Genomic DNA, 23069 nt, shown 5'->3' with positions numbered 1-23069 from the left:
TTGCAAAATTTGGAGAATCGCAAAACGAGATGCTGTCTCTCCAACCGCCGTCACTGCATCAACGATTTGTTTCCGCGGCAACGATTATGAGCGTTCTACTCGGGCATTCTAAATGGGAGGGACTTCCAGCAGCCAATAGGAATCAAGTATTAATTTTTAAATGTAAACAATCTGCGTACTTTTAGTTATTTTCAAAACAGCCATTTGACAAGTTGAATTATCATTAAAAGGAAATGGTCCAATAATGAAAATAATAAAAAATGATGACTATAACTGCTGTCGTTAGTTCTATGTCTGAATAATGACCTTTAACCATTACAATAGATGCAGCCAATGTGATGCCCTTTTATATCCACCATGGATGTGGCCCATGGGCTGCAATGGGGCCATTATAAACAGGCACAACTGGTTGATCTCATCTCCATTGGTGTTGTATGGTGTTTGACACAGGACTCCCCTCTATAGAGGGGTGGCATTTTTAGTAAACCAGGTGGTGAGGAATTGACCAAAATAGTCATAGAAATGGCATAAGTGTCACAACCTGGCATCATAATAGTCTTTGCTATGGAACCCAAAACGTGGAAGCTGGGCTGTGATTGTTCAGTATGCGGAACAAAGACTTTTTTTTCTTTTTGATATAAAACATTATTTTATTTATTAAAAGTGAAAAAGAAAAACTTTTAATAGATTTCCTTTCTTCTCCTGTACTGATCTTTCACTCCTAATTTCACATTACTGAGATAGGAGATGGCAGTTGGTGCTCATAAAATTCTCTGGAGGGGGAGGAGCGAGAGGCCGATACTGACATTAAGCTGCAAGTTCTCCTGAAACGATAGTTATACATTAACCCCTTCATGCTGCGGCCAATTTCTGTTTTTTTCTCCCCTTCTTCCAGAGCCATGACTGTTATTTTTCTGTCCACATGGACATATCAGGACTAGTTTTTTGAAGGACGAGTTATACTCTTGAATGTCACCATTCATTTTAGCACATAGTGTACTGGATAATGGGAAAAAAATTCCAAGTGTGGTGAAATTGTGAAAGGAAAACCCAATTCTGACATTGTTTTTTGAGAATTGTTTTTACAGTGTACTTTTTTTTGGTAAAAACAACCTTACAATATGAGACTCATCATCAATATGATTACGACTATACCCAATATGTCCATTTTTTGTTATGTAAAATCAGAAGTTTGTAAACAAAAAAATTTGGGGGTTAGTCGCCATTTTTTGAGTCCCGTAACAATTTTATTTTTCAGCCTATAGAGCTGTGTGGAGGCTTATTTTTTTGCGGGGTGAGACAACGTTTTGATTAACATCATTTTGAATACATGTGACTTTTTGATCGCTTGTTACATCCCTTTATGTGGAATTGTGACAACCAAAAAAATGTAATTTTGGTGTTCTTGAATTTTTTCCGTTTACGGTGTTTACCGATAAGGTTAATTGTTTTTATATTTTGATAGATCTGACTTTTTTGAACACGAGGATACCACATGTGTGTATTTTTTTATATATATATACAGTATGTACATGACTGTAATGTTATGGCAGTAAACAGTGTTGTGTTGCGACATCACATTTAATGATTTCCTTATCACACAGGCGCAACCAGCGCCAGCAAGTTCCCATCATTACTATTGGGGCGCAGTCAGACGGCCGTATAAATCGGACCAAGATCAGAACACAATGCTTGGACTGGCCGGCGGCTCTCCCGACCCAAGCGTTTCGGCTTCATGCTCGGGTCGGGAGACTCGCCAGCCAGTCCTGGCATTGTGTTCCGATCTTGGTCCGACTTATGTGACTGCGCCCATAGCAGCAGGTGCCGGTCGTATTACACAGCCGGCACCGCCTGGCTATGGAGCAGCTCAGCTCCTGACATGTCTGCCCACTTTGCAATCCACTATACATTATACGTTCTGTACTACTTATTCCTTCACCAGGTTTGGTCGCAGTCTCGCTCACAGAACGGCTGTCGCTGGAGGATCGAGTCAACGCTTCTTTTAAGCTCATCTTGACGCCATCGCTGATTCTCATTTGGAGCCTGAATGACCCCATCCATCCGCAGGTCCTGGGGCTCCTGAATTCTGCTGCGATCCCGTCTCATGGTGACTTTTTCTCTTATTCTCTCCAGCTGATGCTCGAATGCCCAGATGACATTTATTGCTTCCAGTTCTGCCCAAGTGACCCCAATATTATCGCTGCAGGATGTATGAACGGTCAGGTACTGGGAACATTACAGAAGGTGGATTATTAAAGGGAAGGGTCTGCTGTACATGAGGCGAAACAAACTGATCACTTGTATCATAGCAGCAAATGATCAACGTTCTAATTTAATTGTAAAGTGCTGCGGAATATGTTGGCACTATATAAATAAAAATTATTATTATTAACGCTCGTGCCATAATACACATCATTAATGTCACCAACAACGGCCTAAAAAGCACCCAAACTGACAGATCACACTTTTGGCAAATGGAAGTTACCTGTCGACAACCGTGAATAATCGTTTTTTATAATTGATCGGCCAAACTTCTAAATTCCACTATATCGGCTGACTTTTTCTGGTACCCGGAGCCGGACCTTGTAGATGCTGGGGGTTGTAGTCACCGTGGCGGCGACCCGGTCTGTGACCCAGGGCGGTCAAACCAGGCTAGTCTATGTGTATAGGCTATATATAGTCCGACTACGCCACCTGTGGGATGCGGTTATTGGGAACCGCCGCTGCGGAGCAGTCCACTGAAGCTGATGGTATGGGCAGCAAGGTGATGTAACTCCCCACAGGAAGAGTGGAGCTTCAGGGCAGCGTGTATGGATGATGGTGGTGATAGTGCCTGGATCAGTAATAATAACACGGAGTCTTTGCAGTGCAGTCCTAGGGTCTTTACTGGTGGTAATTATATAGACCCCAACGGGAGTACTTGCTATGGATGAGGGCCTGGTCAGTCTGGGAGCAGTCCTGGAATTCCCTTGGCCAGGTGGAGTTGTAGGCCTGCCGTTCTGACTCTACTCTTTGGCTATCTCGCTTATAGTCGTGTTGTAGCCCACGTCCCTGAGTGTGACGTGCGGTGCTCACCCGTATGGCTGGCGACTCGGATCCCGTGTATTCCTCGCTCCTCTGTGATGGTACTGGTCCTTTCCTGTGGCTGAGCCTCCGGGCTTCTGTTGGGCCAGGAGACCTGAAATCCCCTGCCCTGCGGTATCTGCTGCTGAGCCTGAAGGTTCCCACAGCCTCGGACTCCGGTGTCCACAACTCTGTATATACTCCGGCTAGGATGAACTCTGCCAGCTCCAGTCCTCAGCTCCTTGCTCCTTAGTGTGTCCTGCTTGACTCCTGTCACTAGACTGGCTAACCCCGCCTCCAGATCCAGTAATAAAGGGCAGGATCCTCCCCTTTTCTGGTCTGCAGCAGGAGGTGTTGCAGGTAGTGTGTTCCCTAACCAGGAAACTCCTGTTTTGCTCCCAGACATGGTATTACTACCACTGTGGCAACCAGACCCTCTGGGGTGCCACATATGTGGCCAGTGTACACGATAGATAGCTGTCATCTGAACTCTCCTCCATGAAGGAGCCACTGTCAGTCCTAAGGATGTGGCTTATCTCAGAGGCAACAATCGAACATGTTCGACCCTTCTGTCTCCGAACATGATGTGTCGGGGAGAGTCGGGAGGCTCCTATTCACATTAAACTAATGTCGGACGACCCTGCTGATATCTGAGGGTTCGGCTGCCGTGAGTCTAAAATGTATGGGGGTCTTTAGGGTACGATCACACTGATTTATTTTGAGGCGTTTTTGGAGCAGAAGGTCCCTGGAGCTGGTGAGATACTGCGCAGTGTCCTCTATAGAGCACGGCCACCGGGAGGTGATCACTGACTTACACTGGCTCCCGGACTACTTTGAGGCGAGTTTTGGCCACCAATTATTTTATTTATGTTTTTTTTTACTTTCAAAAACTCCTCTGACGAAGTCCAGAACATCGGGAGGAAAAGTCCGGCATGAGAGGACTTGTGATGTGTCAGATTCCTATGCAGAATATTGGCAGATGTACCGCCGCCATGATGTGTCATAAGGAAGAGACACTCAGCGAGTCCAACAGGAGGAGCGACTCAGATCACTGTTCTACAATTTTATGTCACTATTTACATCTCATAGATTCTTTTATCTTCAAAAATCTACAAAATGCGACATGTAAATTACGGATGCATTTTATATAGATACAATGACTGCACCAGCAGAATATTGAATGCAGCTCTGGAGTATAATACAGGATGTAACTCAGGATCAGTACAGGATCAGTAATGTAATGTATGTACACAGTGACTGCACAAGAAGAATATTGAGTGCAACTCTGGAGTATAATACAGGATGTAACTCAAGATCACTAATGTAATGTATGTACACAGTGACTGCACCAGCAGAATAGTGAGTGCAGCTCTGGAGTATAATACAGGATGTAACTCAGGATCAGTACAGGATAAGTAATGTAATGTATGTACATCGTGACTCCACCAGCAGAATAGTGAGTGCAGCTCTGGAGTATAATACAGGAGGTAACTCAGGATCAGTACAGGATAAGTAATGTAATGTATGTACACAGTGACTGCATCAGCAGAATAGTGAGTGCAGCTCTGGAGTATAATACAGGATGTAACTCAGGATCAGTATGAGTAATGTATTTAGAAAATTGTCTCCATCCATTCCAGGTTTTAGGCCTTTATGAGATTTAATGCCATGTAACCCTACGTTCATACAAACAATATTTTATAATAAATCCATATTTGTTTGTGTGATTTTTACTTTTCAGATAACTCGGACTGGATATCCTTATGAGAATAAAAGCGGTTACTGCGTCCAGCTCGCCACGTGTTCTCCTGACTGGTATGTGGAGTGACTTTTCTTTTCCGGGTTTCCATTAGACGATGCTCTGGATCTTCCTTGTAGTAAAAGTCATTGAGTTGTTCTTTTCTCTTATGATGTAACAATAACACCCATCATTTCTGGAAATCCGGGTGACGATAAATCTTGCTGCCATAACAGTAATCATCATCCAATTACTATACGCCCCAACAACAATCTGCCTGCTGATATTGGAGAGCGGGCTTCATGGCTGGACAATTTGGCATATTCTCTATTCAGAAGTTTCGGAAAGTTGCAAAAACTCTCACAACTTTTTTCCATATTGGAAAACAATGAGTTTCTGCAAAAGCCGCATAACCTGTGATTTACTGAGACTTTTCTGGAATCAAACTCAAAGGCTAAAATCCTGTCCTGATGATTTCCAGACGACGCGGTTACTTTTACACGTTGTAAGGCCCTATTCACAGGTCTGTTTTGTATGTCCGTATGCTGTCCGTTTTTAAAGGGCCGCAAATACTGACATACCCACAACCATTGTATTCAGTGGGTGTGCGCAGATGTCAGGTTTGTCACACGGGCTGTGTGTCCATGTGAGAAACCCGCAGACATGACAGGTTTTTTGGTGCAGCACTCACAAAATGCATGCTGCACACGTGCACACAGATGACACACAGATGACATACGTGTGTTATCAGCGTGACACGTACCGGCGTCTGGGAATCAGCAGTACAGTTCACGCTGATCCCCTGCACCGACTGCTGGAGGCAGCTCTCATCATTGTCCCCTGCTCGCGCTGATCTCAGAGACAATGATGGGAGTTGTATTCAGCATCCAGTGTAAAATGAAGAATAAAATTAAAAATAATGGTGTGGGCTCCCGCATCAGTTTCATAACCAGCAGAGGGAAAGCTGACCGTGGGGGGCTGATGTTACTAGCCAGGTAAGGGGCCATGGATACTGGCCCCTTCCAAGGCTAATGAGATCAGCCCTCAGTGGCCCCAGGAATAGCGCATCAATAAGATGCGCCAACTCTGGCGCTTAGCCTCTGCTCTTCCCACTTGCCCTGGTGCAGTGGCAGTGGGGTAATAGTGTCGGGGTTCATGTCAGCCTTGTATTGGCAGCTGACATGAAGTCCAGGTTAGTAATGGAGGGTGTCTATAAGACGCCCCCAATACTAACCCCATAGTCAATATTGTAAATAAACAAACAGCCCGAATAAAATTCTTTATTAAAAGTCCACCCCTGCAGGCGCTCCGTGCATCGTGGTCCTTACTTGGAACATGATATATGGACGTCTGAATTTTGCCTTATAGTGAGACGTCTGATTGTAGGAAGCATAATATACATTGGTGTGAAAGTGTTTGCCCCCTTCCTGATTTCTTATTATTTTGCATGTTTCTCACACTTAAATGTTTCAGAGCACAAAACAAATTTAAATATTAGACAAAGATAACACAAGTAAACACAAAATGCAGTTTTTGAATGAAGGTCATTATTATTAAGGGAAAAAGAAATCCAAACCTACAGGGTCCTGTGTGAAAAAGTGATTGCCCCCCCCCCCTTAAAACATAAATTAATTGTGGTATATCACATCTTTGGGAAGCTGAGTTCAATTTCCCTAGCCACACACAGGCCTGATCACTGCCACACCTGTTCTCAATCAAGAAATCACTTAACGAGGACCTGCCTGACAAAGTGAAGTAGACCAAAAGATCCTCAAAAGCTAGACATCATAATGTGATCCAAAGTTTTCAAAGACACATTGGTTTGGCCAAGATTCATCTCATGTATATGGTCATCCTAAAGTCTACCTACATTTTTTTTTTTTTTTAAATGTCCTGAGACCCCCAATAATCTCTCAGCACGCAGAGGTGACCACCAGCTTCTGCATAAGTAGGAGCTCAGACACCACAGACATAAAACGCCAAGTCCACTCCAGCGTTCATTCACTCACGTTCTGTCGGATGTTATTTCCCGGGCAGATTGCAGAATCTTAGCGACAAATCATCATGACGCACATATTCTGGAGATTGCTATTGATTTCTTGTCTCATATGAATAGTTGGTTGGATTTCCTTTGACACAATCTCATTTCTCCTCTACAGTTCTGTGATGTTCTGGGACATTCGCTCACACAAGACTCATCTACAGACGCCGACAAGCAGAAAACAAGAGGAGAACCAGCACTCGGCTCCTCTCGGGGTGCCGGATATCTTCAAACACCTCGATCTAATCTGGAGGCCACTACTCAAGGTGCAGATCCATCAGGATACAAGATCCAACTTAACTAACAGCTATTTGGTCACATTATGGGCCCATGGGCCTCCATATTCATTAGAGAAAGTCATCCGAACCTGTATGGAGACCCCCGACTCCCCCCCGAAGCACAGGTGTATGGGTTCTCGAAGAAATGGCTGTCAGCTGCTCTGCAGATACCTGGGCACCTTTATGGCTACAGTAACTCCATCCTAATCCCTTAGTATTTCTCTGCTTCTCGCTGGCAGACGCTCGCCTTCCTGTCCCGGCCACCGCCATTTCAGTGTGACTACAGGTTATTCTGTAAGTGCTATACAATACACTGCCTCCCTGTGCGACACAGACTGTTTAACAAAACAGCAGTAAGCCAGAGAAGATTGTATGAGAAATCATCAGTCGTATGCCAAGCACAGCGGGATAAATGGGCAGAAACAAGAACAATTTTAAAGTTTTTTTTCCAGCTCACCAGGTCCAGCACTGAATCTTTGCATATTACCAGCGCTGCAGCCAATCACTGAGCTCAGCGGCTCTTCCTGAGTTGATGGCATAAGCCTCTCAGAGGGTGATTACCTGCAGTGGTGGCTAGATGATATCAGCGCTGGACCCGGGGAGGGTGAGAAAAGATCAGTTTGATATTTTAAAACAAATTGCATCCAGAGGTTTACTGATAGCAGAAAACTCCTCTTAGGCCACGGCCCCTCTATCAGTATTTGGTCAGTATTCGGTCAGTATTTTTTCTCAGGAGTCGGAGCCAAAACCAGGAGTGGGTGATAAGTGCAGAATTGATGACTTGTTTCTATTATACCTTTTCTCTGATTGTTCCTCTCCTGGTTTTAACTCCCTCTCCTGAGAAAAAATACTGAACGAATACTGACCGAAAACTGATAGTGGGGCCGTGGCCTTAAGTTATGGCTTTTGCATAGTGATAGGTTTGCAGTTGGCCTAGCGGGTGCATTTAGAGCCAATGCTTGTACCAATGCTTCTCTAAATAACAATATCTGATGCTACAGCTGTCATTTTGGTGCTTGTATTAGATTATGAAGAAAGAAGAAAAGCCGATCCAGAGATGACCGGAAGAAGGATCTGCGGATAATCCCCGGCCAGGATTATTGTCATATTAGAGCGGCTCCGGCACTTTCTCCATCATGTCTGGTCGCTATCACTTATGCTGGATGCAAAAAAAAATAGCATTACTCTGTCGCCTCATTGGGGGACACAGGACCATGGGTGTTATGCTGCTGTCCACTAGGAGGCGACACTATGCATAATCTGAAAAAGATTAACCGTGGCTCCTCCTCTGCAGTATACACCCCTGGACGGCGTCAGCCTTCTCCAGTTTTTGCTTAGTGTCGCATAGGAGGCACACCTAAAACTTTTACTTCGTTTTCTCCAGACAGGATTACAGATGAAGAAAAATGGGTCTCCTGCAAGACTCCCGACATGGCTCCTTCCTCTGCCCCCTATTACGGGGTGCACAGTTGAAGTCGAGATGGCTATTCCCCATGTCGCTCCTTCCCCATCCCCTCGGGTGCTGGTTCGAAGTCGAGACCCCCCTCCTTCCCCAATTCCTTTTGGTTTCTGGGTTGAGGTCAAGGCGAGGCGAGGATAAAGCCCCCTGATGGTGACAGCAGCACCCTCCCTAATCCCCCTCTGGGGGCATTAGGTTTAGACGCCTCAGGTAGGGCCTGTACAGGCAGCACTCTGCAGCTCCCAGTAGCCAGCACACTGCAGCTGAATTCAGGGACCCCAGCCCTGCTGCAGGCTCTTGTCGGGGTCGGGGGGAGTGCAGGCAGGCATGGCACAACACAGGCACAGGCCTCCCTGCCCTGTCTCTGCGGCAGCACCAGCTCTATGGTGCCTCAGGGGGACTCTTCTCAGGGCCCCCCTTCCGCTTATACCCCCACCGCTATCCTGCCTTTAAATCCGGGGGGGGGTCCGGTTCAGATCCGGCCCCCTCCCCGACTTCCGCGCCGGCCTGGAGCCCCTTTGGGCATCAGGCATCTAATTTAGACCGCGGCTTCGACTAGGCCGAAGCCGCCACCTCCTCTCCGCCCCCCGGATGACAAATATGACACTCTACAGTGTCATAGAGGGGGCGGATCCAGACTGAAAGGGCACGATTTCACACAGCAACTGCTGCCCTTCTTCCTTAAAATTTACTCCGGCGGCCATTATCTGCTGCAGGATAAAGAATTAACCCTGCAGCTACCGGTCGGCAGATACAGACCAGGCCTGCCAGTCTCCGGGGAGGCACAGGACTGTGGATCTTCGGCGCTGGACCTAGGGGCACACTGGTGGGGTAAGATCACAGCTGGAGTTCCTCCTCGGCTGTGAATCCATTATTTCTTATACGCTCCTCTACATAGTAGGGCCCTACCCCTGTGCACTATGCCGGACTCAAGGTCCAAGAGAACCAGGCAGGACTGCTATTATGCACTCTGTACAGCCTGCAGTAATACTCTCCCCAGTGGTAGCACGTACCCGCACTACCAGGATTGCATCCAGACTACTGTGCCAGAGCCCCAAGAAGCCCCTGCTAATGCTTCGGGTCTAATGCCACGCAGGAATGGGTGACTCAGATGTCGCAATCTATGACGCAGTCTATAGATAGCCCAACCCCCACATTGCTTCAGGCTCTGGAGTGTCATGCCTCGGCTATGAACGCTACCTAGCAAAGGGGGCTACCCAGCAAAGGGAGAGCTCGACTCAGGGACATGCGACCCGGGCACATCCACGTCTAGGTCAGGACGCTAGCGGACCCACAGGTCATGTTCATCTGCGTCATCCCATAACACACGGTCATCCCCTTCTAGAGAGAGACACCGTAATTCCAGGTCATTTAGACCGTCCCCTACCAGGGACAGACAATGCAGATCTCTGCAGCGATCCCCGACCAGAGAAAGCCTCCGCCCCGGTTCATCCAGCAGGAGACACCTTAGCGATACACAGGATTCGGAAGACATCTGTGATTCCGACTCTGACAAGGAAACTGAAGGGTCGCTGATCTCAATCCCCCCTAGCAATACAGCGCTAGTTGAGGACGTAATCTCGCCCATCCATCCAACATTTCCTTCGAAGGAGCTCTGAAGCCGCCTAAGATCTCTTTGACCACCCACAGTTTAAATCAATCATTAAATCGCAAATATCTGGAGGCGCGGTACCCCTTCCCACAGGAGGTCACCAAGGAATGGACAGATCCACCCAAAGTGGATCCCCCAGTCTCTAGGCTAGCACCACAGTCACCCCTTTCACTGCCAGATAGCTCAACCCTCAGGGATGAAGCAGACCGGCAGATGGAACGCAAGGCTCGTTCAATTTTCAAGGCCGCAGGGGCCTCCCTGGCTCCCGCGTTCGCTTCAGTTTGGGGCTGCCAAGGTCTCCTGGCTTGGCCCCAAAAATTTACAAGCTGGCCTCCAAGCATTTGCTCCTGAGCTGTCGGACCAAACGGTTCAAATAGCAGTTGTAGCAAATTATATGCTTCATGCAACTCTGGATTCAGCAAGGGGTGCAGCAGGGATAGCATCAAACGCCATCACGATTTGGCGTATCCTCTGGCTGCGGGAATGGAAAGCAGACGCAGCCTCAAGGAAGTCCCTCACGCACCTCAGTGGTCGACTTTTTGGCGAACAGTTGGACATGATGATATTCAACGCCACCAGGGGTATGAGTACCTCTCTCCCCCAACTGAAACCCAAACGCACTTACAGGAAGCGTAACCAAACTCGATTCCGATCCTTTCAGAACTCTTCGGGGTGGTCCGTCTCGCGTCCAGCACATAATAGCAACCGCACCCCACGCAAGGACAACTCGCGGTTGACGCAAAAGTCGGACAAGACCTGGCAGTCAAAAGCATGCCAGTCAAAGTCCAAAGGAGAAAAATCTCAGGGCGGCCGACTTTTTCTCTTTCATCAAGTCTGGCTGCCTGTTACAGAAGACAGGTGGGTCAGGGAACTAGTGTCTTCGGGATACAAGATGGAGTTCACTTCCAATCCAAGGGTTCTGCTCCAATCTATTCGTAGTCCCTAAGAAAGGAGGCGGCGTACGGCCCATACTGGACCTAAAACCCATCATTGCGTCCATGGAGAAGGGAGAATTTCTCGCCTCCATAGACATACAAGACGCATACCTGCATATACCAATTGCTCCCGCCCATCAGAGATTTCTCAGGTTCGCAATTGACCAGGACCACTACCAGTTAGTGGTTCTCCCGTTCGGACTCGCCACAGCTCCCAGAGGGTTTACCAAAGCCATGGCAGCCACCATGGACGTCCTGCACTCCAGAAGCATAGTAGTCGTTCCATACCTGGACGATCTCTTTATCAAGGCTCCTACTTTCAAGGACTGCGACCTCAGCGTCTCAATCACAACCGACTCTCTGAGTCGCCTGGGCTGGTTAGTCAACCTACAAAAGTCATCACCAACCCCGAGTCAGTCTCTGACCTTCCTGGGAATGCTATTCAACCAACAAATCCCCTCGATCTCTCCGGTCTGCCATGAGAGTCCTCGACAGGATGATGGCGGCAAGAGAAGCGGTCCCATTTGCCCAGCTTCACCTCAGGCCTCTCCAACTAGCCATCCTCAAGTCATGGGACAGGAACCCCTTTGTCTCTCGACAGGGAGTTCCAGCTGACGTCGTCAACCAGGAGGACCCTGCACTGGTGCCTCAAGCCAGCGTCACTAACAAAGGGGAAATCCTTTCTCACGGGTCAATGGAAGGTTCTGACCACCGACGCGAGCCTGACTGGTTGGGGTGCGGTGCACTTACACCACGGAGCACAGGGCAAGTGGTCCCCAGGAAGCGACCATGCCCATCAACATCTTGGAATTTCGTGCCATCCTCCTGGCGTTGAGAGCCTTCCATCACTTACTGGCAGCCTCTCACATCAGAGTACAGTCAGACAATGCCACCATATGTGAATCACCATGGGGGGACCCGCAGTGCCCAGGCGATGCGAGAAGTGACACACATTCTCAACTGGGCAGAAGACACAGGTTCGGTTCTCTCTGCGGTCCACATTCCGGGTGTGGACAACTAGGAAGCTGACTTCCTCAGCCAGCAAGCAATGGACTCAGGAGAGCGGTCTCTCCATCCCGAAGTTTTTCGCCAGATCTGCCATCGCTAGGGGACTCCGGACGTGGACCTAATGGCATCCCACTTCAATGCCAAGGTCTCCAACTTCATGGCCATAACACACGACCCGAGGGCGCTAGGAGCGGACGTCCTGGTTCAGGAATGGACCCAGTTCCAGCTCCTGTACATTTTTTCCACCTCTCCCCCTGATATCCAGAGTGGTGAGGAAGATCAAGCAAGAGGGAGTTCCAACCACCTAATCGCACCGGACTGGCCCAGACATACATGGTACGCTGACATTGTTCAGCTCACAGCAGACATCCCCTGACGTCTCCCCGACCGCCCGGATCTTCTGTGACGGTGTGGCCATTGAGACCTAGGTTCTAACCCAGTCAGGGTTCTCACCGGACGTCATTGCAACCATGATCAGGGCACGGAAGCCAACCTCTGCTAAGATTTATTACCGTACCTGGAAAGCCTTCTTTACCTGGTGCGAATCTCGTGGCCAGACCCCATTCCCTTATTGCCTCCCCAGGGTACTTGAGTTTTTCCAATCGGGTCTGGAGGCCAGACTGTCCCTGGCCTCCCTTAAGAGCCAGGTGTCAGCTGTCTCAGTGCTTTTTCAGAAGTGCATTCCTAACAAGCCGCAAGTAAGGACATTTCTTCAGGGGGTTTCCCGATTGGTTCCCCACTACAGACGACCGCTAAAAACGTGGGACCTCAACCTGGTACTGACAACATTGCAGGAAACATCTTTGAACCCCTTAGTGAAGTCCCACTCCACCTTCTATCCCAGAAAGTGGTTTTCCTGGTGGCAATAACCTCGCTACGCAGGCTGTCTGAACTCACAGCACTCTCCTGCAGGCAGCCCTTCCTGTTTTTTTACCAGGACAAGGTAGTTCTCCGTACAGTCCCATCCTTTCTTCTGAAGGTTGTGTCCAACTTCCACCTCAATGAGGAAATTTCACTACCATCCCTCTGTCCGGTCCCGGTTCATAGAATGGAGAAGGCTCTGCATACGCTTGACCTTGTCAGGGCATTACGTATCTATGTGTCTAGGACTGCGCCCTTCCGGAAGTCTAATTCTCTTTTCCTTCTACTGGAAGGCGGCCGCAAGGGTCTGCCAGCTTCCAAAGCTACCCTTGCCAGGTGGATCAAATCCACCATACAAGAGGACTACCGCCTCAAAAATTCTCCTCTTCCAGCAGGTATTACGGCACACTCTACACGTGCGGTAGGGGCCTCCTGGGCCATTCGGCACCAGGCTTCGGCACAACAAGTGTGTAAGGCAGCCACCTGGACAAGTCTACACACGTTTACCAAACACTACAGGGTTCATACCCAGTCCTCAGCAGACGCTAGCCTGGGTAGACGTGTTCTGCAGGCGGCGGTGCTCCAGTTCTAGGGGCCTCTCTACACAATATTCGTCCATTGCTTCCCACCTGTAGCGCCGGCGTCCCTGCCCTCTGCTAGGCAGGGACGCTGTTCCCCTCACCTCTCTGCTCCGTGCCCGGCGTCCTCCTCCCGCTCTGCTGGCAGCGCGCGCTCCTTCCCGGCCACTGTGCTTAGGGCGCGCGCGCGCGCTCTCCCTCCCTCTTAAAGGGGCCGCGCGCGCCGTCCTAAGGAGTCCCCGGCCAATGGCCGGAGGACTTCACCATATATAAGGCACCTCCTCCAAAATGGAGGTGCCCGAGCAATGTTGTTGCACTGTTCACTACTCTGCTTCAGCCCTCAGGTCCCGTTGCCAGTTACCTGCCAGATACCTGCCAGATTCCTGCCAGCTTGCTGTCTTATTCCTGCCTGATATTCTGCTAGCCTGAGGTCCGACGGTCTGCCTTACAACTCCTGTCAGTCTGTCTAAGGACCAGCTTGTCCGCTCACCTGGGAGCGCACATCAGCTACCTGCCTGCTTGCCTGAGGTCCGACGGTCTGCCTTCCAACTCCTGTCAGTCTGTCTATGGACCAGCTTGCCCGCTCACCTGGGAGCGCACATCTGCTACCTGCCTGCTAGCCTACCTGGAGGCTCCGCCGTCACGTGCTGTGACCACCTGCCTGTCCAGTGACTCCTGCCCGCTCACCTGGGAGCGCTCATCTGCTGCCTGTCTGCTAGCCTACCTGGAGGCTCTGCCGTCACGTGCTGTGACCACCCGCCTGTCCAGAGACTTCTGCCCGCTCACCTGGGAGCGCTCATCTGCCGCCTGTCTGTTGGTCTTCCTGGAGGCTCCGCCGTCACATGCTGTGACCACCCGTTTATCCAGAGACTCTCGCCTGCTCACCTGGGAGCTCACGTCTACCATCAGCCGCCACAGGTCGTACCAACCCTTTACCCAGAGACTGCCCCGGTCATTTGCCGTGACCATCTGCCCGTTCATCCAGAGACTGCCCCGGTCACTTGCCGTGATCTCCTGCCCGTTCTTCCAGAGACTGTCCCGGTCACCTGCTGTGACTGCCTGCCTGGTCGCCACCCGCTCCCTTACAAGGACCGCCCCCTTGTATAGTAGCTCAGAGGTTCCGCCTCCCAGACCCGTTACAGTTTGCTCGGGCCATGGAACCCGGTGGCACCCAAGCTCCCTCTCTCTCGGACCTGTGTCATGAACTGTCCCGTCAGAGGTCCCAACAGGAGTCCATCCTGGGTCACCTGCGGAATGTCAATTCTCGCCTGGACACTCTGACTGCTCCGCCAGCAACCTCCGCCAGTGCCATGACTCGCAATCCGGCAGCTCCGCTGCCCACTAATACCATGGTATCCTACCCCGGACCCCGGCTTTCTGCACCTCCTCGCTTCGGAGGCGACTCCGCCCAGGCTCGGGGCTTCATAAATCAGTGCACCCTGCACTTTGAACTCCTGTCCCACCAGTTTAACTCCGACCGGGCCAAAATTGCCTACATCATGTCCCATCTCACCGGGGAGGCCCTGGCCTGGCTAAATCCTCTATGGGAGAGAGGAGACCCCTGGTGTCCGACTTGCCTGCCTTTCTCACGGCTTTCCGGAAAGTCTTCGACGAACCCGGACGGAAGACCTCATCCGCATCATCACTGCTACGCCTCCGTCAGGGAAGTCTCACCGTGGGCCAATATGCCATACGGTTCCGTACCCTTGCCTCGGAGCTGGCCTGGGATAACGACGCTCTGGTATCCGTCTTCTGGGAGGGTCTGTCCGGCCGTATTAAAGATGAACTTGCCGGTCGGGACATTCCTACCACTCTCGATGACCTAATAACTCTTGCCACCCGGATTGACCTACGGTTCCAGGAGCGTGCCAAAGAGGTCACCCGTGAGAGGAGGTTTCCACGTCTAACTCCTACTTTTCAGAAACCCGTCACTCCCTCCGTCTCTCCCCAGGTACACTCTCCTGAGCCTATGCAGGTCGACCAGACCAAGATGGTCAAAACCCGTCAGGACTTACGCCGTGCCGAGGGGAGCTGCTTCTACTGTGGCAGTAAGGAGCACCGGATCCGTGCCTGCCCGGAGAGGTCGGGAAACACCTGTGTCTAGGTTCGCTCAGAGAGGTCGACCTAGACAAGAATAAATCCTCTCCATCTCTGCTGCTGTCAGTCTCAATCGTCTGCGGGGAGAACCGTTATTTCGAACTAGCCCAACTTGACTCTGGAGCAGCCGGGAATCTTATTTCACAGTCCCTGGTAGAGAAATACCGCATCCCCACCAAACCTCTGGCTGTACCCTTGTCTGTTGCTGCCGTGGATGGGGGTCTCTTACCACGCCCCATCCAACTCATCACCGAATCCATTACTCTGCAGGTGGGAATGCTGCATTCTGAGAGTATCTCCTTTCATGTTCTGCCTGGACTCTCTCACGCCCTCTTGCTAGGTCTACCTTGGCTCCAGAGACATGCACCCGTGCTTGACTGGCAGACCGGAGAAGTCCTTCGCTGGGGACAGGACTGCCATAAGACCTGTCTGGTTCCCGTCCATCCCGTCCGTCCTTCTCCTACCCCAGCTAATCTACCTGGACTTCCGATTCCTTATTGGTCTTATGCTGATGTCTTTAATAAAAAGGAGGCAGAGACACTACCCCCTCATAGACCATACGACTGCCCTATCGACCTGTTACCCGGTACTACTCCTCCCCGTGGGCGTATTTATCCATTATCCGCTGCTGAGACCCGGTCGATGTCCGAATATATTGAGGAGAATCTGGCCAGGGGATTCATCCGGAAATCTACCTCCCTGGCGGGAGCAGGCTTCTTTTTCGTCAAAAAGAAGGACGGCTCTCTCCGTCCCTGTATAGACTATAGAGGCCTTAACCAGATCACGGTGAAGAATAAGTACCCCCTTCCGCTCATTCCGGAGTTATTTGATCGTCTGAGGGGGGCTAGAATCTTCACCAAACTGGACCTCCGTGGGGCGTACAACCTGGTTCGTATCCGTCAGGGGGATGAATGGAAGACGGCATTCAACACCCGGGACGGCCACTATGAATATCTGGTAATGCCCTTTGGTCTCTGTAACGCTCCTGCCGTCTTTCAAGAGTTGGTCAATGACATCTTCCGGGACCTTCTCTACTCCTGCGTAGTGGTGTACCTGGACGACATCTTGGTCTTCTCTCCGGATCTCCAGACTCACCGGAGGGACGTTCGTCAGGTCCTGCTCAGGCTCAGGCAGAATCACCTCTTCGCTAAATACGAGAAGTGCCTCTTTGAGCAGACCTCGCTTCCGTTTTTGGGCTACATTATTTCTCAGACCGGCCTACGAATGGATCCAGAGAAACTGTCTGCCATCGAGAAATGGCCTCGACCGCAGGGGTTGAAGGCCATTCAGCGGTTCCTGGGCTTCGCCAACTACTACCGCCTCTTCATACCACACTTCTCTTCCCGGACTGCCCCAATTTCCGCGCTCACCCGTAAGGGTACTAATCCCAAAGAGTGGCCGCCCGAAGCAGAAGAGGCCTTTCTTTCCTTAAAACAGGCCTTCTCTTCCGCCCCGGTGCTGTATCGCCCGGACGGCAACAAGCAGTTCTTCCTGGAAGTTGACGCCTCCTCCTCTGGAGCCGGAGCGGTACTTACTCAAAAATCATCTTCCGGGAGGATGGTAACTTGCGGCTTCTTCTCGAAACTCTTCTCCTCCTCAGAGCGCAATTATTCCATAGGAGACCGAGAGTTATTGGCCATCAAACTGGCATTGGAGGAGTGGCGTTACCTGCTCGAGGGGGCTCTTCACCCGGTAATAATTTACACTGACCACAAGAACTTGGCTTACCTCCAGCATGCCCAGAGACTTAACCCGCGCCAAGCCCGGTGGTCCTTGTTTTTTGCTCGCTTTGATTTTGTTCTTCATTTTCGCCCGGCTGACAAAAACGTCAAGGCGGACGCCTTGTCTCGATCCTTTCTGGTGTCTGATCTCGAGGAAGATCCGAAACACATCATCGATCCCGCCAGAGTAATGCAGGTGGCTCCCGTGAGTCTAAATCGTCTCCCTCCCGGAAAGACGTTCGTATCAGTACCTGATCGGGAGAAGATCCTTCACTGGGGTCACTCGTCTAAACTGGCTGGCCACGCCGGTCAGAAAAAGACCCTCCAGCTTATTACCCGGCACTACTGGTGGCCTACCCTGCACAAGGACGTAATAGACTTTGTTTCTGCCTGTGTGTCCTGCGCCCGCAACAAGGTTCCGAGACATCTGCCAGCCGGTCGCCTCCTTCCGCTTTCTGTACCTGCTGCCCCCTGGCAGCATATAGCAATGGACTTTATAACTGACCTCCCAGTCTCTGCCGGTTGTACGGTCATTTGGGTGGTCGCTGACCGCTTCTCCAAGAAGGCTCATTTCGTTCCCCTGCCAGGCCTCCCGTCTGCACCCGAGCTAGCTAAAGACTTTATTCGTCACATCTTTCGTCTTCATGGCCTGCCCCTCCACATCGTGTCGGATCGTGGGGTACAGTTCACCTCACACTTCTGGAGAGCCACTTGTAAACTGCTAGACGTCACCCTGGACTTCTCTTCCGCTTACCACCCACAGTCCAATGGTCAAGTGGAGCGGATCAATCAGAACCTGACCAGTTACCTCCGGCACTTCGTTAATGCTCATCATTCAGACTGGGTGGATCTCCTACCATGGGCCGAGTTCTCTTATAACAATCACGAGAGCGAATCCTCCTCCAAATCCCCGTTTTTTGTAGTCTTCGGTCAGCATCCTCGGATTCCTTTTCCTGTCTCCACCTCTGTGGACAACCCGGCTGCGGAATCTCTCGTTAGCAAATTTTCCTCCATTTGGGAGAGTACCCGATCCGCACTCCTTCAGTCGTCCGAACGGATGAAAAGACACGCTGACAAAAAACGCCTGGATCCTCCACAATTTCGTCCTGGAGATAAAGTCTGGCTCTCATCTAAATATGTCCGACTCAAGATACCTTCTTACAAGTTAGGGCCTCGGTTCATCGGCCCTCTGGAGGTCATCAGTCAGATCAACCCGGTGGCCTATAAATTGAAACTCCCGGCCAACTTACGGATCCCTAACTCCTTCCATGTATCTCTCCTCAAACCTGTGCTACTTAACTCTTTTTCCAAGTCTACAGGTACGCCTCCTGCTCCGGTTTCTGCTGAGGACGAGTTTGAGGTAGAGAACATTCTTGCCACCAAAAGGGTAAGAGGAAAGACCTTTTTTCTAGTAGATTGGAAGGGGTTTGGTCCTGAGGAGAGAACGTGGGAGCCCCGGGAGAACATCCATGCCCCTCTTATCCTTGCTAAATTTCTGTCTGGCCTAAAAAAGGGGGGGCCTAAAGGGGGGGGGTACTGTAGCGCCGGCGTCCCTGCTCTCTGCTAGGCAGGGACGCTGTTCCCCTCACCTCTCTGCTCCGTGCCCGGCGTCCTCCTCCCGCTCTGCTGGCAGCGCGCGCTCCTTCCCGGCCACTGTGCTTAGGGCGCGCGCGCGCGCTCTCCCTCCCTCTTAAAGGGGCCGCGCGCGCCGTCCTAAGGAGTCCCCGGCCAATGGCCGGAGGACTTCACCATATATAAGGCACCTCCTCCAAAATGGAGGTGCCCGAGCAATGTTGTTGCACTGTTCACTACTCTGCTTCAGCCCTCAGGTCCCGTTGCCAGTTACCTGCCAGATACCTGCCAGATTCCTGCCAGCTTGCTGTCTTATTCCTGCCTGATATTCTGCTAGCCTGAGGTCCGACGGTCTGCCTTACAACTCCTGTCAGTCTGTCTAAGGACCAGCTTGCCCGCTCACCTGGGAGCGCACATCAGCTACCTGCCTGCTTGCCTGAGGTCCGACGGTCTGCCTTCCAACTCCTGTCAGTCTGTCTATGGACCAGCTTGCCCGCTCACCTGGGAGCGCACATCTGCTACCTGCCTGCTAGCCTACCTGGAGGCTCCGCCGTCACGTGCTGTGACCACCCGCCTGTCCAGTGACTCCTGCCCGCTCACCTGGGAGCGCTCATCTGCTGCCTGTCTGCTAGCCTACCTCGAGGCTCTGCCGTCACGTGCTGTGACCACCCGCCTATCCAGAGACTTCTGCCCGCTCACCTGGGAGCGCTCATCTGCCGCCTGTCTGTTGGTCTTCCTGGAGGCTCCGCCGTCACATGCTGTGACCACCCGTTTATCCAGAGATTCTCGCCTGCTCACCTGGGAGCTCACGTCTACCATCAGCCGCCACAGGTCGTACCAACCCTTTACCCAGAGACTGCCCCGGTCACTTGCCGTGACCTCCTGCCCGTTCTTCCAGAGACTGTCCCGGTCACCTGCTGTGACTGCCTGCCTGGTCGCCACCCGCTCCCTTACAAGGACCGCCCCCTTGTATAGTAGCTCAGAGGTTCCGCCTCCCAGACCCGTTACACCACCCAGGGACTGCTTTGGGACGTCCCATGGTCCTGTGTCCCCCAATGAGGCGACAGAGTAAAGGAGATTTTTGTGTACTTACCGTATAATCTCTTTCTCTTAGCCTCTATTTTGGGGACACAGCTCCCACCCTGTTGCCCGTTCCGGGCCGTTGTTATGTTGAGTTCTCATATTGTTTTGTTTGAGCTCATACATAGTTGCCTTCTTATAGGCATGGTTATGTTATCCATGTTACGTTCCTCCTAATGCTTTGGCACAAAACTGGAGAAGGCTGACGCCGTCCAGGGGTGTATACTGCAGAGGAGGAGCCACTGTTAATCTTTTTCAGATTATGCATAGTGTCGCCTCCTAGTGGACAGCAGCATAACACCCATGGTCCTGTGTCCCCCCAATTAGAGGCTAAGAGAAAGAGATTTTACGGTGAGTACACAAAAATCTCCTTTTCCCCCTCATTTACTTCCCTGGCTGGAAACTTAATGCAACATTTTTTCCCCAGCCATGTAATTAATTGCAGACTTTCGGACGGACAGGTGTTGACGACATACCAGCGCTTTCCTGGGATTTGTGAAATCTCCTGCACTTGTGGATTATGCTTTCCTTGCAGATTTGAAGCATTAATGCTTTTTTTATATCTGCATCTTGTTAATTCTTTAAGAATTTTTTGCAGCGTTTTTCATCTATTCAAGTGAATGTGAGAAAAATGCAAGAAAAAAGGCTTCACAAACATGTGTATTTTACTGGTTTTTGCTGCAGAAGAATCTGCTGCAAATATTCAATGTGTGCACATAGCCTTATACTCCAGAGCTGCATTCATAATTCTGTTGGTTCATACTGTAAACGGTCAACAAGCCGAGCTGCTGTGATGCAGTGATAGCTGTTTCCACATTAGATTGTTATACATCACCTGGTGTAAATAGGCATCACTGTTAATGGAAATTACAATTCTGGGGCATGCCGGGAGATTTCAGCTCTGAAAGCTACAGAATTGTGAATCCAGCACTATAACTTTACATTAGTGTAAGAGAAATAATAATAAACTATACATACAAAGTGACCAGACTTTTCATTTACGTGCATTGAAGGTAATATCTGCCTTTTAACACCATCTCATTTGAAGGTTTAACATTTTTAATTTCTACAAAAACTTTATATGAATCGGTGCTCTTATTTTTGTGTATAACTTTTAGTGCCCTGCATTATATGACAGCATTGTGATTGTCTGCTACCCCCACTAGGGGGAGCTTCTGTGCTCACTGTATACTGACTTTTTGTTGAGTTCAATGTATATACAGTATTATCTGATCTCTTGAGCTCCCTCTAGTGGTGGCTTTAGGTAGACAGATTGTATAACAACAGCTGTGCGTGGTTTGGAGCTTCATCTTATATAAGGAAATCAATTGAATTTTGCAGTTTTGTACTTCTAACAATCATTTGCTGTTATTTCTTTCTATTTTAAGTCTTCAATTCCAAAGATTGAGACAGGAGGAGAGTTCAGCCCCATCAAAATCAGCCTTAGAGATGAGCATCATCACTGCAGGACGGCAGGTAAGACCAGCTCTGTGCTCTCTCAGGTGGATCCCACCTCGATGGATGGCCGGGCACATGATGTGACTCGAGTACTCCATGATTTATGAGTGACGCAGTCTCTGAGCAGAATACTTGGGAAATATCATATAGTCCAGGGCAGGATCTGTGGAAACTACTGCCATGTTTTGTAAGGAGAGAACATGCCACTAATAGTCACAATACAATCCAAATAAGTGCCACATTGTGCCAAATATAATAATACCGCCATACAGTGGAAAATATGATAATGCTGCCATACTGTGCAAATATGATACCACCAGTGTCAAATATAATATGACACCATACAGTGCCAAATATGATACCACCATACTATGCCAAATATAACAATGCCACCATACAGTGCGAAATATAATAATACTACCATAGTGTGCCAAATATAATAATACAACCATACAGTGCGAAATATAATAATTCCGCCAGTGTCAAATGTAATAATTCCATCAAACAGTGCCAAGTATAATACCACTATACAATGCCAAATATATTAATACTGCCATACAGTGTCAAATATAATGAAGCTTCCATACAGTGCCAAATGTAATAATACCGCCATACTGTTCCAAATGTAATAATACCGCCATACTGTGCTAAACAGTACAAGCCATTGTGTAAGGACTGTTGTCAGTAGATACGTTCTCTCCTATCCATCTTTATGTAGGATGAGCATCCGCAGTTCCTCCTTTACTTTCCCTATAAGACATCTAAGATGTTAGAATGACGCTACAGATATGTGACTCCGCACAGGGAGAAGATTGCTGTGTTTTCTGGATGCCATGTTGGCATATGAGCAAGCAGGGACATTACATTTTGTATTGCAAAGTGGGTGGTAATAATACCCCTTTAAATTGCAGTGCCCCAGTCCAGTTGCCCCTTTTGCCCATTGTATCGTCCATTCCTGAGTTTACTGTAGTATAGGTCACTGTTTTATCACCCTAGCTTATATATGCTGGGAGGTTACATTTTGTGGCCCTATTATTGGGGCCCACAGACAGCGAGGCCTCTGCCCCCACAGCCGGCTCCTGTTCCTGCAGTCCTGCGTTGTATCCCCGGACTCTGCTCCTTTGAGGACAATGGGGTCTACACTTCCCGGGGGTGATGCGGAAGCCTCAGGCTTGTTTTACAGCCAGACTCGGGCATTCCAGAGCCGCGGCCAACGTTTCCCCGGCACACGCCATTCTCCTCCTGAGTCTAATTCCGTCACGTTGTCATTCAGCGCCAAAACCTCAGGATATCACATACAGGAACTCACAGCTTCTTCATGTGACACTGATCCATTCTGCCGCCTTTAATAGCAGGATGCTGGCCGTTCTCGCAGGAACCACCGTTCCTTAGATTTGTGATAATACATCCACGGTGAAAAAGATAAAGGATGAGGAAAGGATCTATTCTGGGCAAGCAGTGGCCTGGTCAGAAAACGACATTCCTTCATAGATAATCAAGCATGGAGGACATCCCTAAGCAGGACGTCAGTGGGACTGATGGAAATAGCCGAGCGATGTACTCTTCCT

At 49.9% G+C, this 23069-nt stretch overlaps 1 protein-coding gene across 1 annotated transcript in view; it reads left to right on the top strand.

Annotated features, from left to right (window-relative positions):
* Window positions 1–4803: 4803 nt before the first annotated feature.
* The window catches only part of LOC141156965 (dynein axonemal intermediate chain 3-like), a 28129-nt gene continuing 9863 nt past the window's right edge, over window positions 4804–23069 (top strand). The window contains exons 1-3 of the mRNA XM_073643569.1: window positions 4804–4878; window positions 6961–7108; window positions 21432–21519. Of these exons, the coding sequence (XP_073499670.1) occupies window positions 6968–7108; window positions 21432–21519 (229 nt within the window). The 5' untranslated portion in view covers window positions 4804–4878; window positions 6961–6967. The remainder of the gene's footprint in view (window positions 4879–6960; window positions 7109–21431; window positions 21520–23069) is intronic.

The sequence above is a fragment of the Phyllobates terribilis genome, unplaced genomic scaffold, assembly GCF_046119375.1.
Source record: "Phyllobates terribilis strain yellow unplaced genomic scaffold, ASM4611937v1 Scaffold_8__6_contigs__length_399053987, whole genome shotgun sequence".
In the NCBI taxonomy this organism is placed as follows: Eukaryota; Metazoa; Chordata; class Amphibia; order Anura; family Dendrobatidae; genus Phyllobates; species Phyllobates terribilis.
The sequence above is the reverse complement of the archived record's forward strand: the minus strand, read 5'-3'. Positions and strand labels throughout refer to the sequence as shown.